Source organism: Mirounga angustirostris, unplaced genomic scaffold, assembly GCF_029215605.1.
Source record: "Mirounga angustirostris isolate CCGP_5_RB_7025 unplaced genomic scaffold, mMirAng1.0.hap1 SCAF_4, whole genome shotgun sequence".
Classification (NCBI taxonomy): domain Eukaryota; kingdom Metazoa; phylum Chordata; class Mammalia; order Carnivora; family Phocidae; genus Mirounga; species Mirounga angustirostris.
In genome coordinates this window covers 17,214,199-17,229,340 of record NW_026991712.1, presented here as the reverse complement: position 1 = coordinate 17,229,340, position 15,142 = coordinate 17,214,199, and the positions used below count along the sequence as shown (strand labels likewise).

Below are 15,142 nucleotides of genomic sequence, written 5' to 3'. Positions count from 1 at the left end.
TTAGAAATAGAAAGCAATGTTTTAGCTCAAATGACCAGAGTATAGGAAGGACAAGAGTCCAGGCAAGCTTCTGGAATAATTAGAACAAGAGACATACATCCTGCCAGAACAGAATGTTCTTTTACTATCTCTCCTTTTTTTTTTTTTCCCGAGTTCCGGCTACCCTCTCTCAGACTGGCCAACACCACAAAGTTGGAGCTACGGCCTCTGGCAGCTTCCAGTCTTTGCTACCAGAGAGGGACTGAGACTTGGGGGCACTTGGTCTCAACTTTAAAAAATCCCAAAAAAGGGCTCTGATTGGCTCAGCTGAGTCAGGCCCCACCCCTGAGCCAATCATTTGACCAGTGAGAGGTGGGCTAGAAGCATTTCCGAGAATGTGTGTGTAACAGTGCATGGGGGGGGGGGGGCGGGGGGGGGGACAGTGCTGGATAGGCAAAATTATCTACATCTACCTTCTAACCATATACCCTCCCCCAGCCCCACTACCTCAGTGCTTTATTTTTTTTTTAAGTGCTCTCAAAATCTTTGTTTACCAACACCCCTTTTAATGTGCAAATAAAACCTTTTTCCAAGGATATAAAACAGAATCTTGTTACAAAAGTTCCCAGAGATTCTTTAACCCAGACTAGCAATAAATTATTTTCTGGTCCAGGCGATAGGTCTTTTGGAAGAATTCACAACCACACTAATCTGGTGCAGGAAAGGCAGTGAGATAATGGAGCCAGATAGGTCTACATTTGTTTAGTTTTATTTTATGGGTTTATTTATTTATTTATTTATTTATTTATTTATTTATTTTTAGTAATCTCTGTGCCCAATGTGAGGCTTAAACTTGCAACCCCGAGATCAAGAATTGCATGCTGTTCCGACTGAGCCAGCCAGGTACCCCAACATTTGACTCTTGCCTCAATAGCTACATGACCTTAGACAAGTAAATAAGCACGCCAAACCTTGTTCCCTCATTTGTAAAATGGGGACAAAATTACTCTACTAGTCAGGATGGGCTACTTTATGCTGCAGTAACAGTCTGGCTGATCCCAGATGTGTGAGCAGTAAATGCTCATGGTTGAATAGCACAGAGTTTTGGTGGTTGCTTTTTCACAGCAATATTGCAGCTACAGATAACTAATTTAGTCCTATTGTACTTCCCGGCCCCTTGTGTTTGGATGGAGCCTTAGGTCTGGTAGTGAACTGGGAGTAAAAGTTATAGTGACATTTCTGGGCTACAGCATTTAATTGCTGGTATGAGACCCTTTAGAACTCTCTTTCCCCTGGACAGCAACCAAAAACTTTTGAAATGTTGGCTACTCCATCAGCCCGGTTCCCCTAGAGACTAAGATGAGCAACACAAGCTGCTGAGTTGTTTTAAGCCACTGAGTTTTGGAGTTCTTAGTTATTGTGGCATAACTTAGTTTAACCTAACTCAATGAGGTGAAAAAGTGTATTTGAAGAAATTTGCTAAAGGTTATTAATTGCTTCTACTTGATGCTCTTTGAGAGACTGCAGTAAATATTTGAATTGTATTTTCAGTTGTCTTCGGTTACCATACTGGTTTGATTTGCTTGCTCACTCCTTGATTGGCCTAGGTTTGGGGGTGTTAGAGAACTGGGTGCCAGGGAAGAGCTGCCCTTTACCTTCTAAATATATTGGGATTTTTCCCAAACAGAAAGGGTTTTCAGATGTTGAGCAATCCAAATGTCCACTAAATACCCTCTAACAAAGTAGGCAAAGTGGAAGTGCTTCTTCTCTCTCCAGATTATAGATTATCACTGCAAAAAAGAAAGCATCCCACAGTGGTGGAAGTGGGATAGGCAAGAGGGCAAGGAGAAAGGACTTAGCAAAGCAACTCCCTAAAATCCCTTGGACACACATAACTTTCTGTTCACTCTGAGGATGTATTTGAAATATATATAAAGAAGAAAACAGGATAAAATCTTTGTGACCTTGGATTAAGTAAAGATTTCTTAGACATGACACCAAACACACAATTTATAAAAGAAAACACTGTTGGGTTGATCTTCATCAACATTAATAACATCTACTCATTGAAAGATATTGTTAAGAGAACGAAAAAACAAGCCACAAACGGGGAGAAAATATATGCAAAGCGCATATATGATAAAGGGCTTAGATCCAGAATATGTAAAGAACTCTCAAAACTCAATAAGAAAAAAACAGCCCAATTAAACACTGGATAAAATATTTGAACAGATACTTCACCCAAGATATATGCAGAAAGCAAATGATCACATGAAAAGATGCTGAACATATCATTTGTCATTCTGGAAAGGGCAATTAAAATCACCGTGAAGTACCACAACACTCCTAGTATGGCTGTAATCACAAAGACTCATCATAGATATGGAGTGCCTGGAACTATCCTACACTGTTGGTGGGGATGCAAAATGACACAACTACTCTGAAAACATTTGACACTTCCTTAAAAAGTTAAGTCTCTATTTACCATATATGGCCCGGCCATTCCACTTCTAAGAATTTACCCAACAGAACTGAAAACATATGTTTACACGAAGACTTGTACAGGAATGTTCATAACAGCTGTCTTTGTAATAACCCCAAACTGGAAACAATCCAAATCAAATGTTCATCAAAGGTGAATGGATACATTAATTGTGGTATATCAATACCATGAAATACCACTCAACAATAAGAACATATGACCTGTTGATATACCCAACAATATAGTTGATTCTCAAAATAATTATGCTGAGTGAAAGTAGCCAGGCCAAAAGAAAAAAAAAAAAGAGTACATAGTTTAGGACCTATTTATATAAATTTCTAGAAAAAATTAACTGTGAGACAGAAAGCAGATTAGTGGTTGCCTGCAGGCAAGATGGGGTGCGGATAGAAAGAGAATGAATTACAAACAGGCAGGAGGAAACTTTCAGGGGTGATGGATATGTTCATGATCTTGATTATGATGATAGCTTCATAAGAGTATATTTATGTCAAATCATAAAATTATACAGTCTAAATACATGAAGTTTATTGATATCAATTACACCTCAGTTAGGCTGAAAAAATATATTTATACGATGCATCAGTTATTGATCGAGTAATGATTCAGGAAGGAACTAGCAAATGGTCTACCAACTTGGGTTATAAACATTGGGAAATTATAATAAGGAGAAGGCTGACAGCCACTGGGGGCATGTCTCTTCAGTCGCCAGCCTGACCTTCAGATCTGGCCCAAATTCAATCCAAAGATAAGTGCAAAGTGGGCGCCCAGAAGATCTGTAATATGGAAACGTCTTTATCACATACCTGAAATTGAATAGGATGGTCACATGGGCTGTGACAGCCCATACAAGCCGACCTGCAGGCAGGTTAAACCAAAGTAGTTAAGGAAATCATTCAGCATGTTTGTCTCTGCTACTGATAAAAATGTTGCTTGGTTACCTGCGTGGGATAGAAATGTGAGAAATAACCCGTGTTTCAAGTTAAGCGCCCATAAGCCTAACACCCTAAGTTTCCTGACTAAAAATGCAAACATTCACATGCATAATTTATTATCATCTCAATTCCTATAAATAAAAATGAGGAACGTGATGCTCTCTTCTGCAACAGGTTATGAAAAGTTGTGTGGTCGCTCAGAGCCACCCCTCGGTAACAACACAAAAAGTTTTAAAGTCTGCCTTGAGGGGCGCCTGGGTGGCTCAGATGGTTAAGTGTCTGCCTTCAGCTCGGGTCATGATCCCAGGGTTCTGGGATCAAGTCCCGCATGGGGCTCCCTGCTTGGTGGGGAGCCTGCTTCTCCCTCTGCCTGCCGCTCTCTTAAATAAATAAAATCTTTAAAAAAAATAAAAAATAAAATCTGCATTGGTAAATTTTTGTGAGAGTTTTGTTTTTTTGGTAGAGTTTGAGCTTTTCAAACTGGCTTTTTTCATGGCTTTATAATTTTGTAAAAACTCATTTTTCTGTTGTAGAAAAACATGGAGACTAAGAATGAAAAGACTAAAAATCTAATCCTGGCTCCCCTACTAACTCAATTCCTTGTCTGCAAAACGGGAATGAAAGAAGTACCTACCTGTAGTAGGTTGAACAGTGGCCCCCCAAAATGTATATCCACGACCTAATCCCCAGAACATGTGAATGTTACCTTATTTAGAAAATAGTCTTTGCCGGTGTAATTAAGTTAAGAATCTTGGAATAAGGAGATCATCCTGGAATACCCGGGAGGGCCCTAAGTCCAATGACAGGTGTTCTTATAAGAGAGATTTGAGACAGAGGTGGGAAAGAGAAGGCAATGTGAAGATGGAGGCCGAGAATGGAGGGTTGGAAGGGAATGATGTGGTCCCAAGTCAAGGAGGTCACCAGCTGGAAAAGGCAAGGAATGGAACCCTCCCTAGAGCCTCTGGAGGGAGCGGCTCTGCCAACATCTTGATTTCTTTTTTCTTTTTTTCTTTTTTTTTAAGATTTTATTTATTTATTTGACAGAGAGAGACACAGCGAGAGAGGGAACACAAGCAGGGGGAGCGGGAGAGGGAGAAGCAGGCCTCCTGCGGAGCAGGGAGCCCGATGCGGGGCTCGAACCCAGGACCCTGGGATCATGACCTGAGCCGAAGGCAGACCTAAACGACTGAGCCACCCAGGCGCCCCCATCTTGATTTCTGACTCTGGCCTCCAGAACTATGAGAGAATAACTCCTTTCTTCTTTCTTTCTTCTTCTTCTTCTTCTTCTCCTTCTCCTTCTCCTTCTCCTTCTTCTTTCTTCTTCTTCTTCTTCTCCTTCCCCTCCTCCTCCTCCTCCTTCTTCTTCTTCACCAAGTTTGTGGTAATTTATTCCTGCAGCCTCAGGAAACCAATAAACTACCTCACAGAACACAAAAAATGAGAATAATAGTACTACCAACACTGTAGGTTTGCTATGAGAATTAAATGGATTAATATTCGTAAAGCACTTAGAAGAACGCTTGATACCTGGCAGGCACGAGAGAAGTGCTAAGTGAATTTTTACAAAAAGGAACTCTCATGTCAGCGCAACTGGTTGCTGATGACATTTTGCTTTTCTGGTCCCCGACTGGTGGACTGGACACCATGATACTGGCGCCTCTTGTTAGATTACAATTGAAAAAAGAATCACGATGGTGAAAAGGACAAGAAAAATGGACTCTGCAGAGGTTCTTTTTAAGCCCGAATGCTCTATAAAAGGAACCCTTCAATTCTCGATGTATTTGGGTCCTTCTCTAATAGTTGTCTCTACAACCCTTAATCCCTAAACGCACTGTAGAAAGGAACGCAGGGACCGCAGGCGAAAACCACTTTTATTGCCTCGGTGGGGAGCCTAAAACCCCGCGAGGCCCCAAAAGTGCAGAATTCTCTCGCGGATTCCGGCGCCCTGTGCCACCTGCAGAAAACTACGATTCCCAGAAGGCTTTGGGCCCCGGATGGGGGGTGGATCTCTAAAAGGGGCGGAGTCTGAGAGAAGGTCGTTGGCCGGTTCCACTGCCCGGAGCTGTAGGGGTCGCCTGGGCGGAGTTGGGAGGAAAACCGCCTCCCTATTGGCTGTGAATAGAAAGGTCGGCTTCCAGGGCGCGGATGGTCGCGTCGCGGGGATCCCGGACGCCGGGGCGGGAGCTCAAATCTCCCGGGTCGGGAGCTTAAATTTCCCGGGCGGGAGCGCGGGGCCTACCGGGAAGGCGCCGGGTCGGTTGTGCGCCCGGCGGCGGCGGCGGCGGCGGCGGCGGCGGCTGCCGCGAGTGGGCCTCGCCATGCAGAGCACAGACCTGGGCAACAAGGAGAGCGGCAAGCTGTGGCACCGCAAGCCCTCCCCGGCCGCTCGGGACGGGTAAAGGCGGCGGGCTGCGGACGGGCCTGGAGGCCGGCGAGGGGCGGGTCTGCGTCCTTGCAGAGGCGTTGGAGGCGCTGTTGGGGAGGGTTTCGGGAAGGGGTGCAGGGGGCCGGGCCGGGTGGAGGTTCGGGCTCGGCCTCTGACCTGCCCCGGATCCCTGGCCCGGATGACCTCTTGAAAGGCAGGTAGCCTGAGTCCTGCTGTGCTCCGGACGCAGAGGTCGTCAGAGACCCCTTCCCGGTCGTGGGCCGGGGGTCGGCGAGGAGCGCGCGAGCATTTGTACCAGGGCGCTGCCTGCCTGAATTATCGTAGGAGCCCTGTCGCATTCCCGGCGCACAGTGGATGCTCAGCAAATATTTGTTAACGATTGCAGCTGGAAAAGAACTCAGGACGAACGATGCAGGGACAGGGGAACAGTGCACGTCTACCCCTTCCGAATGCTGCAAATTATCCATCTTAAATCATCGTTTATATTCAGACAAGCATGCATCCATCAACTGTTGGTTGAGCACCTACTCTGTGCCAAGCTTCTAAGCTCTGGGGGACAGCAGTGGAACAAAAACTGCCGGTTTTGTGGCGTTTACACGTTAGCGTGTATGGCGGTGACGACAGGGGGTTACATCCTACAGTGCAAGGTGGCCCTTCTAGTAAGGCCAGCGCTGCTGCTGCTGCTGGTTGCTTTTGTTTGTTTTTAAATAGACTTCTTTTTTTTTTTTTTTAGGACAGCTTTAGGTTCACAGCCAAATTGAGAGCAAGGGACAGAGATTTTCCCATATACCCCCCTGCACTCACACATGCATAGCCTCCCCATTAGCAGTATCCCCCATCAGAGAGGTGTTTTTATTGCAGCTGATGAATCTGCATTGACACAGCATCATCACCCGAAGTCCGCAGTTGATGCTGGGATTCACTTTGGTGTTGTGTGTTCTGTGGGTTTGGGCAAATGTACAATGACATATATACACCATTATAGTATCATACAAAGTATTTTCACTGCCCTAAAAGTCTTCTGTGCTCTGCCTGTTTTTCCCTCCCTCCCCAGCTCTTCTTTTCATTCTGATCCCAGATACCTGACCTGTTTGAGTCTTAGCCACTCAAGACTTCAGTGGAAACCTTTGCCCCAAGTGGTGCCATCTTGCTTCCATTTGCTGCACACAGACCGATGCTATTGCTTTTAATTTCCTAAGATTTCATGGCCTTTGCTGCATCACTTGAATTCATGTTTCTGTTCCTGGTAATTTTTCTGTTGATCCTTTGGTTGCTTCTCAACAAATCAACAGACTTCAAGTGCCAGCTATGCTTGCTTGAACCACCCGGCTGGACGTTGTTAACAGCTTGTTTGGTTTCTGGTTGCCGTCAGCCCCTTAGCAATGCTGCTGTCCCATCAACTCTATTGAATAAAAAATTCTGTTTAGAGTAGGGATTCTTCAGTAGGGATTTTCATTTCCAAACTTGGAGTTTATGTAAATACTACCCCTACTTATGTTCTCGAAATGTTCTGAAAGTTATTGCCAACCCACAGTAATTCTATTTCTTGCTGTTATAAAATATCCAGATATACATGCAAGATTCAAAAAAGGAAAGAAACGAGTTTTATGCAAATGTTATTTGCTCCCACTAAACCATGGCTTTTTTTCTGTTCATCAAAACCCATTGTTGTGGTGTTGAGAGGCAAGGGGCATAGACCAAGGAGTCAGATGGACTTTAGTTGAAGTAAATGTCCATTTACTAGTTCTGTGACCTTGGGCAAGTTAATCACTAAGACTGTAGGTGAAGATAATCATGCCTGCCAGACAGGGTTGTCTTAGGGCATTATAAAGACTTTAAAATAGTGTCTCATGCATCTTGGTGTTCGGTAAATATTTGATTTTTAAATTATGTTTAAGGACTGAGGAACTGTCAGACAGCCTGTGAGCAATTGAAAGGCAGTTGTTCTAGAATAAATGCTGATATGTGTGCATTATGTGAAATCAGAGGGGCAGGATGTTGCTATTATAGTGATTATTATTTAGATGGTAGGGTTATAATCAGTTTTATTTATTAGTGTTTTTCCATACTTTCCTTATTTTGAACAATGATCATGAATAATTTTGTAATCCAAACACATAGTAAATGTTACAGAAACAAGAGCTGAGGGAAAAGTCCTTCACTCTGTCTGATTTTAACTGCCGGGGAACATTTTGATATTATTATTCATTTCAATATATTTATTCTCCCCCTCTCCCCTTTGGGGATGTCAAAGGAAAACCAGAGCTTGACAGTAGTTAAAGTGGTAAAAACAGATTTTATTCCTCTATTTCAATAGAGGAAAGGAGACTTCAGTATAACACTAGGCTCAGCTCTGGATACAGCCTGGGCAAGTGGGGATGTACCACCAAGGAGCAGGGTGGGAGGCAGTGGATGGAAAATCACTAAGAGGAAACATCTAGGATAAGGGAGTTCTGGGTAAACCAACCTAAAGAGATTGTTGCTGAAGACAGGCCAGGGTGATTAGATGTCAACTGGAAGATGGTGAAGAATGAGAAACTGACCAGTTATCACGGATGATCAGGGGTTCTAATTAAACAGACTGAGCAGAGTTCATGCTAAAATTAGATTTTACAAGGAAGCGCACAAATGAAGTGCCTCTGAGAAGGTTCAGGAGCCAGACTAAAGCATCTTTGTCAGGGACTTGATAAACATAAGTATCGTAAGAATTTTGCTGTTTCACCCAATGAAAAGCCTTAAGTTTAAACTGAAGAAAATGTTTAATACACTTAATTCGGTGTAGTATTTTTTAATGCAGTGATAATGGGGAAGATAAGTGTTTCTAAGATTGGAGTTCAGAAACTCACAAAAAGTCAATTAAGATAAAAATGTTCATGATTTGAAAACTACTGTCGCAACAAAGAAGGGGATTATTCTGATCTTCGTGACCTGAATAGGCACATATAAATTATTTTAAGAAGTTAGTTATTCTGTGCTGCAAGTTTTCTAACAGGTTTCTTTTCAACAGATACATGGTACGTGATCTTCTCAAAAAAATAGTAACTTTAGACTTGTAGAGCTGAAAATAGAGCTCATGTACACTTAATTCACTTTGGAACACTTTATATTACAAAATTTCATTAAGCTATCTTAAAATTAAGATATTGAATTGAAACTTTTCTTACATGTGGTGGCTTGTGATTTACATAAAACTACTTGTCACTTTCGCATGTGTTTATTGCTTCATGTAACAATTTGACTAAATCAAAAATACATCCTCTTTTATCTTGTTTTTATCTATCACTTAGTCACAGTTTATGAATCTGTTCATATGTGTGCTTGTTTCTTTAATATCTGTCTTCTCCACTACACTGAAAGTTCGCTGAGGGCAGGGCCTGTGTCTGTCAGTTACTTTCAGGCCCCAGCTTGCTCAGCGTGTGGACACATAGTGAGTTTTCAAGTATTTGATGAATATATGCACAGTAGCCTACTTTGATAATGAATAACTTTCTCAACTGCTTTCAGAAATCACTGGGATTGCTTCTAGAAGAGTAGCAGGAGAGGGAAGAACGGGTAGCAGGAAACTTCAAAATTAGTGAAGTACACTATAAAAGCCGTATTTTTCATAATAAGTAATGCTTGACCTAGAATTAAATATATTGTTTGTTTGTTTGCTTCTGACAGGATTATAGTGAACATCATTCACAGCACTTCTGACTACCTTCCCAAAGTCTTGCGATTTTTGAATGTGGCTTTTGATAGCTCAGGTGATTGCGTAATTGCTGGGGACCATCAAGGAAATATCTATGTTTTTGACTTGTATGGAAACAGGTGAGCAGATACCTTTGATATATATCGTATTTAACAAGTCATTTACTGCCAATTTTAGTACCTCTTATTAATTATTCATTCAGCAAGATTCATCAAGTTCTTACTATATTTCAGGTACCTTGTGAAACACTCATAAATGCTGACGGAAGAAAGTGGGAAAGCATAGAAAATATGGTTAGATTTTTTTTAGAGAATTCAAGTTCCAGTTTGCGCAGTATCTCTAGTAGCTTGTTTTTCCTTAAATTTAAAAATTTACTCTTGCTCACTTATCAGTGTCTGGTACTTCATCGGGTGATTTAGAAAGAGCATAATTTCCTTTGTATATTATTGTTTCAGTTTACACATCTAGCAGTTTTAAAGAATTGATCCTCACTCGTCTGCTTCCTCTTCCTTTGCTGAACAGTTTCGTACAGAAGCAGTTAGGTGGGATTGACGGAGGGAGTCATCCATGCAGTGGGGGTAGGTGGGAGGGAGAACCATGTCCGCCTGGCAGTCAGGAGGTGTCTGTGTGGGGGATGGGGCAGTCATGGGAAACACCGGAGACTTTGATCAAGTGAGTAAATATGTTGAGGATAATGGGGGCCAGGTTTCTAACGATTGGAAAGGGGAGTTACAAATATGGAAAGGCAGAAAACGAGAACAAACCCAGGGGTACTGGATTGGAATTGGATATATCTGAGTGCACAGCGGGTTTTGAATATATAGACATAGAAATAAATAGAAGTATGTGAGTGAATGAATGCATTATAGGTACATATGTTTCCTAGTTTTGTGCACTTATAGGACCTGGGAGCAACAACACCCCAGTCGCAGTGAATACACCCAGTGCCCAGTTCTGTTCTAAATACCACGCTCTGCTAAGAGTAGTCAGGGATCCTTGCAGAAATGGCCAGTTTCAGGATGCAGCAAGGGAAAGTACAAGGTGAGCCTGGAACATTTTGTAGCCAGAAAGGAATTATTTAAAGAAAGAGTGTCCAAAGGACATAAATGTCAGCTTAAAAGAGCTCCTTCTTGCCATATTGGAGACACTTGGAGTATCAAAATAAATAATGATAGTAAGGGGTCATACCCATTGAGTGAAATAGAAATCTATAACTTCATGCTGTAATCAAGAAACAATTTGATTAGAAAGGATACTCGCATAGTCACAAAGCAGCTCCCCACAAAATACTTATTAATTATAGAGGGGGAAGGGTTAGTTTTGCAGTGAAGAAGTCGAGCAGACACACTACCTTATCAAATGATTACATGAGTAGTGGGACAAATCAGAATTTGTGTGCCACCTGACAGGGCGCGGTGGAAACAGGAGAGTATCACTTCTGTGGTATTCCTACCAGGACCATGGCACCTGAATCCGATCGGTGGGATCATCAGACAGGCAAAGCGAAATTAAGGGATTGTACAACCAGATGGCCCGTAATCTTCCCGAGGGTCAAGGTCATGAACGTTGTAGAAAAACCAGAAGAATTATTCCAGTCTGAGGAAGACCAGAGCCATGACAAGTAAAGGCATGAGTCTGGACTGATCCTTCTGCTGTCAAGGACATTCTTGGGCATAAGTGGCAAAACTGAATGGGGTCTGAGGATTAGGCGGTGGTAACATATAAATGTAATTTTCTGATTTTGATAGTTGTATTTTGATTATAGGGCAGAATTTTCTTGTTTGTAAGAATCATGATCTCGGTAACTTATTCTCGAAGAGTTCAGGAAAAGAAGAGGTCGTATATAATTAATTTCTCTGTGGCCTATTAGATATCTGTTAGTCACGGTTTCTGCTCTTTACCAAAAAAGTAACAGTCAGTTCTCCCACCCTTTTACTCTTGCCTCATGCACCCTGCCAGTTCTCAATCTTAAATCCACACGACTGTCTCATCTCTGTTTCCACTGCTAAAGAAAACAAAAATTGCTCTTGAGGGACTCCATTACCAAACAATGGACTTCAGCATTAATGATGCTTTCCCTTCATTTGCTCATCAATAGTTATTATTTTATCAATAGTTATTACTTCTCTCACTCTCCCCCAGCTTCCAGGGCTTTGCCCGCTTCCTTATCTCCTTGGGTACGACCCTACTCTTGCTCGACTCCCTGGCCTCCTAAACTCATGAGCAAAGAGACACTTTCAAGCTTCCCTTCCTCTTCCCCAGAGCAGCCTCAGATACCTGGCCGTCCCTATGGCTGGCTTATTCGTGAAATAAGTGATCCTGCTTTCTTCCAGTGCTAATCTCGATTGTTTGTAGCCACCCCTGGGACTTGGCACCATGAGTGTTCCTCTCTTTTATTTTGTCCACTGTCCCTTTCTCTCTGTAAATATTCACAGCCGAGTGGAGGAGCAGGTGGCAGAGCTGAGACTGAAATCAGGCCTGTCGGATTCTAATGCCCGCCATGCTGGGGCCCCTTGGAAATTTTACTTGCCTAATCCACTCGTCTCTTTTCCTTTCTCATCTTACTAAATACTCGTCTTCACTTCCGCCCTGGAATTTTTTTCTTTTGCTTCAAGGTACAGCTCTTTCCTGACTTTTCTACTTTGCTGATCATTTTCCCCCGCTTGTTTTGCTGACTCTTCTGCCAGAGCCTACCTGTTGTGCTGCTTGGGCATCTTCGTTGGCCTGCTCCCTTCCATGTTCTCATTCATAATCTCGTCAGCACCAAGCCTAAGGCTTCAGCTGCCATGCAAATACTGTTAACCCAGATCTGTTTCTATCCCCTTCTGGACTTAGGCTGTCCAGTGCCATAGCCACTAGCTGCATCGAGCTCTGGAGCCTGTGAAAGCGGGCTAGTCCGAATTGAGATGTGTTGTTAGTGTAAAATACACACTGGGTTTGGGAGACTCAGTATGAAAAAAAGAATATAAAATATCTCAATAATTTTTTATTGGTTAAATGTTGAAATGACAAATACGTGTTAAGTAAAATATGTTATTAAGATTAATTTTACCTTTTTCTGGGCGCCTGGGTGGCTCAGTCAGTTAAGCGACTGCCTTCGGCTCAGGTCATCATCCTGGAGTCCTGAGATCGAGTCCCACATCGGGCTCCCCGCTCAGCGGGGAGTCTGCTTCTCCCTCTGACCCTCCTCCCTCTCATGCTCTCTCTCTCATTCTCTCTCTCGCAAATAAATAAAATCTAAAAAAAAGATTAATTTTACCTTTTTCTTTTTACTTTTGCGACGTGGCTCCTAGAAAGTTTTAAATTACACCTGTGGCCTGCCCTATATTTCTTGGACAGCACAGCTCTAAATGTTTTTGCGAAGGCCTTGAACTCAACATATTTAAAGCCAGACTTATTTCCTACCCCCAAACTTGTCCCTCTTTTGCCCAATCTTGAAAACTTGATTTTTTAGTAAATTAAAACTCTGTGTGCCAAGTACTCTGCTAAGCACTTAGCATATGTTATTTCATTCAGTCCGCGTATTAGTTCACTTAAGTACTTAATCATCTCTTTTTTTTACCTTCATTTTGCACGTGAGGAATTCTTGATTCCTCCCTCTTCACTTCATGTTTGATGCATCACCAGCCCTTCTCCCACTTGACTCCTGACTCTTGTCGTGTTTGTCGTTTCCGTTGTAGACCCATAGCTCTGGTTGAGATGCTCTGTAGTAGCTTGCTTCATGATCTCTTCTTTCTGGGCATTTACCATTGCTGCCAGAATCTTCTTCCTGAAAGACATGGCTGGTGGTAATTCCACTAAGCTTAAAACCTGTTAAGTAAATTCCAAATTCGTGTATGTGGCAGACAGATGTGTTTCTGGCCTACCAAAATGAGGGTTCGTTTTTCTGGGTTTCATTTTCTTCATATCTGAGGACTTCTCCAACGTAAGATTTATGATTATTGGAAGAATTTCTGATACTAATGCAGTAATCTCTTAATAGGTTTAATCTTGTTCAGCGAACAGCACAAGCTTGCACGGCTCTGGCCTTTAATCTCCGTAGGAAGTCTGAATTCCTTGTGGCATTAGCTGATTATTCTATTAAATGTTTCGATACAGGTAAGAAGTCCTCCTATTTATCTTTTGAATAAGAGTCAAATTTAGACTGAGGTACTGCAAGGAGTTTGCCAGTCTGTCTCACTGCAGACATCACCTGCAAGTTTAGGGGTCCCGGGACCATCCTCACATCAGATCAGCTGTTTACAAACTCAGGGTTCCCCACAACTACCATCAGGTTTGATAATTCACTAGAATGACTCCCAGAACTAAGGAAAGCACTCTGCTTACAATTACAGTTTTACTGCAGCAGCAGGTTACAAATTCAAACCAGCCAAAAGGAAGGATGAATGGGGTAGAATGTGGGAGGCTCCCAGAAGAGAAGCTGCCATTATCCTTAGGGACACATTACCCTCCCAGCATCAGTAAGTGGCTGTCCATGCTGAGTATTGCCAAACCAAAAATTCACCTAAGCTTTGAGGTCCAGGGCTTTTTATGGAGGCTCCATGACAGGTATGACTGGTTGGATTATTGCTTACTGGTTTGAACTCTAATTTCCAGCCCTCCTCCTCTCTCTGGAGGTTGGGCGAATATCATGTGACCCAAAGCCCCAGCCTTCCAGTCACTCCCACAGTTGGTCTTTCCCATGTGGCCAGCCCCACTCTGAGGTTCTCTCCTTAGGTCAGCCAGCTGCTATTGCCTGAGGGGCCTGCCATGAATAACAGAGACACTGTGTCACTGGGGAGGCTGGGGGTTTAGAGATTGCCTCCCAGGAACCTGGACAAAGCCCCGGTTCCTTAGTACTTAGGTACAAGAATAATAACCTTCTCAATATATCTTATGTATTGTATACCACATCGTATATTTTTAGAGAATTTAGAGTTCGGTAAACTGAAGCTCTTAAGAAAAAAGATATCTCAACTGTATTGTTTTTTCTTGTTATTATAGTAATTGATAGAATATGTAGAAAGATAATAATAACCAGAGCGCCTGGGTGGCTCAGTTGGTTAAGCGTCCGACTCTTGGTTTCAGCTCAGGTCATGATCTCAGGATGCTCTCTCTCCCTCTCTCTCTCTCTCTAATAAATAAATAAAATCTTTTTAAAAAAGAAAGATAATAATAACCATAGTAATATTTGTGATAGCTAACACTTACATAGTGTTTACTCTTTGCCAGGTACTGTTCTGTGACTTTATACATATTAATTTTAATTGTCATAAAACCCACAGATGTGGATGATATTATTTCCATTTCGCAGATGAGGAGACTGAGGCACAGAAGTAACTTGACCAAGGTCCCACGGCTTGTAAGCAGTGGAGCCAGGATTCCTAACCTGGAAGCCTAGCTCCAGGGGCCCTGCTCTTAATCACTACTATGCCCTCACTGCTTGTAAGAAGACAAACTAGTCATCCTTCAGTAAAACCCAGATGCAGTCCATGTTTTTATAGTAGGGACCTATCTTTCCAGTCTGTTTTTTCTGCATATATCTCTTTTACGGTCTTTTTTTTTTTTTTTAAGATTATTTATTTATTTATTTATTTGAGAGAGAGAGAAACAGCATGAGAGGGGAGAGGGTCAGAGGGAGAAGCAGGCTGCCCGCTGAGCTGGGAGCCTGA

At 42.5% G+C, this 15,142-nt stretch overlaps 1 protein-coding gene across 13 annotated transcripts in view; it reads left to right on the top strand.

Moving 5' to 3' along the window:
* TBC1D31 (TBC1 domain family member 31) overlaps nt 1-15,142 on the top strand; it is an 88,278-nt gene that overhangs the window by 17,318 nt on the left and 55,818 nt on the right. For 4 of the 13 annotated variants that reach the window (XM_064587927.1, XM_064587925.1, XM_064587935.1 and 1 more), the window contains exons 1-3: nt 5,553-5,809; nt 9,464-9,610; nt 13,474-13,589. In XM_064587927.1, the coding sequence (XP_064443997.1) occupies nt 5,733-5,809; nt 9,464-9,610; nt 13,474-13,589 (340 nt within the window). In that variant the 5' untranslated portion in view covers nt 5,553-5,732. The other 9 variants (XM_064587933.1, XM_064587934.1, XM_045895961.3 and 6 more) reach the window with 8 other exon arrangements.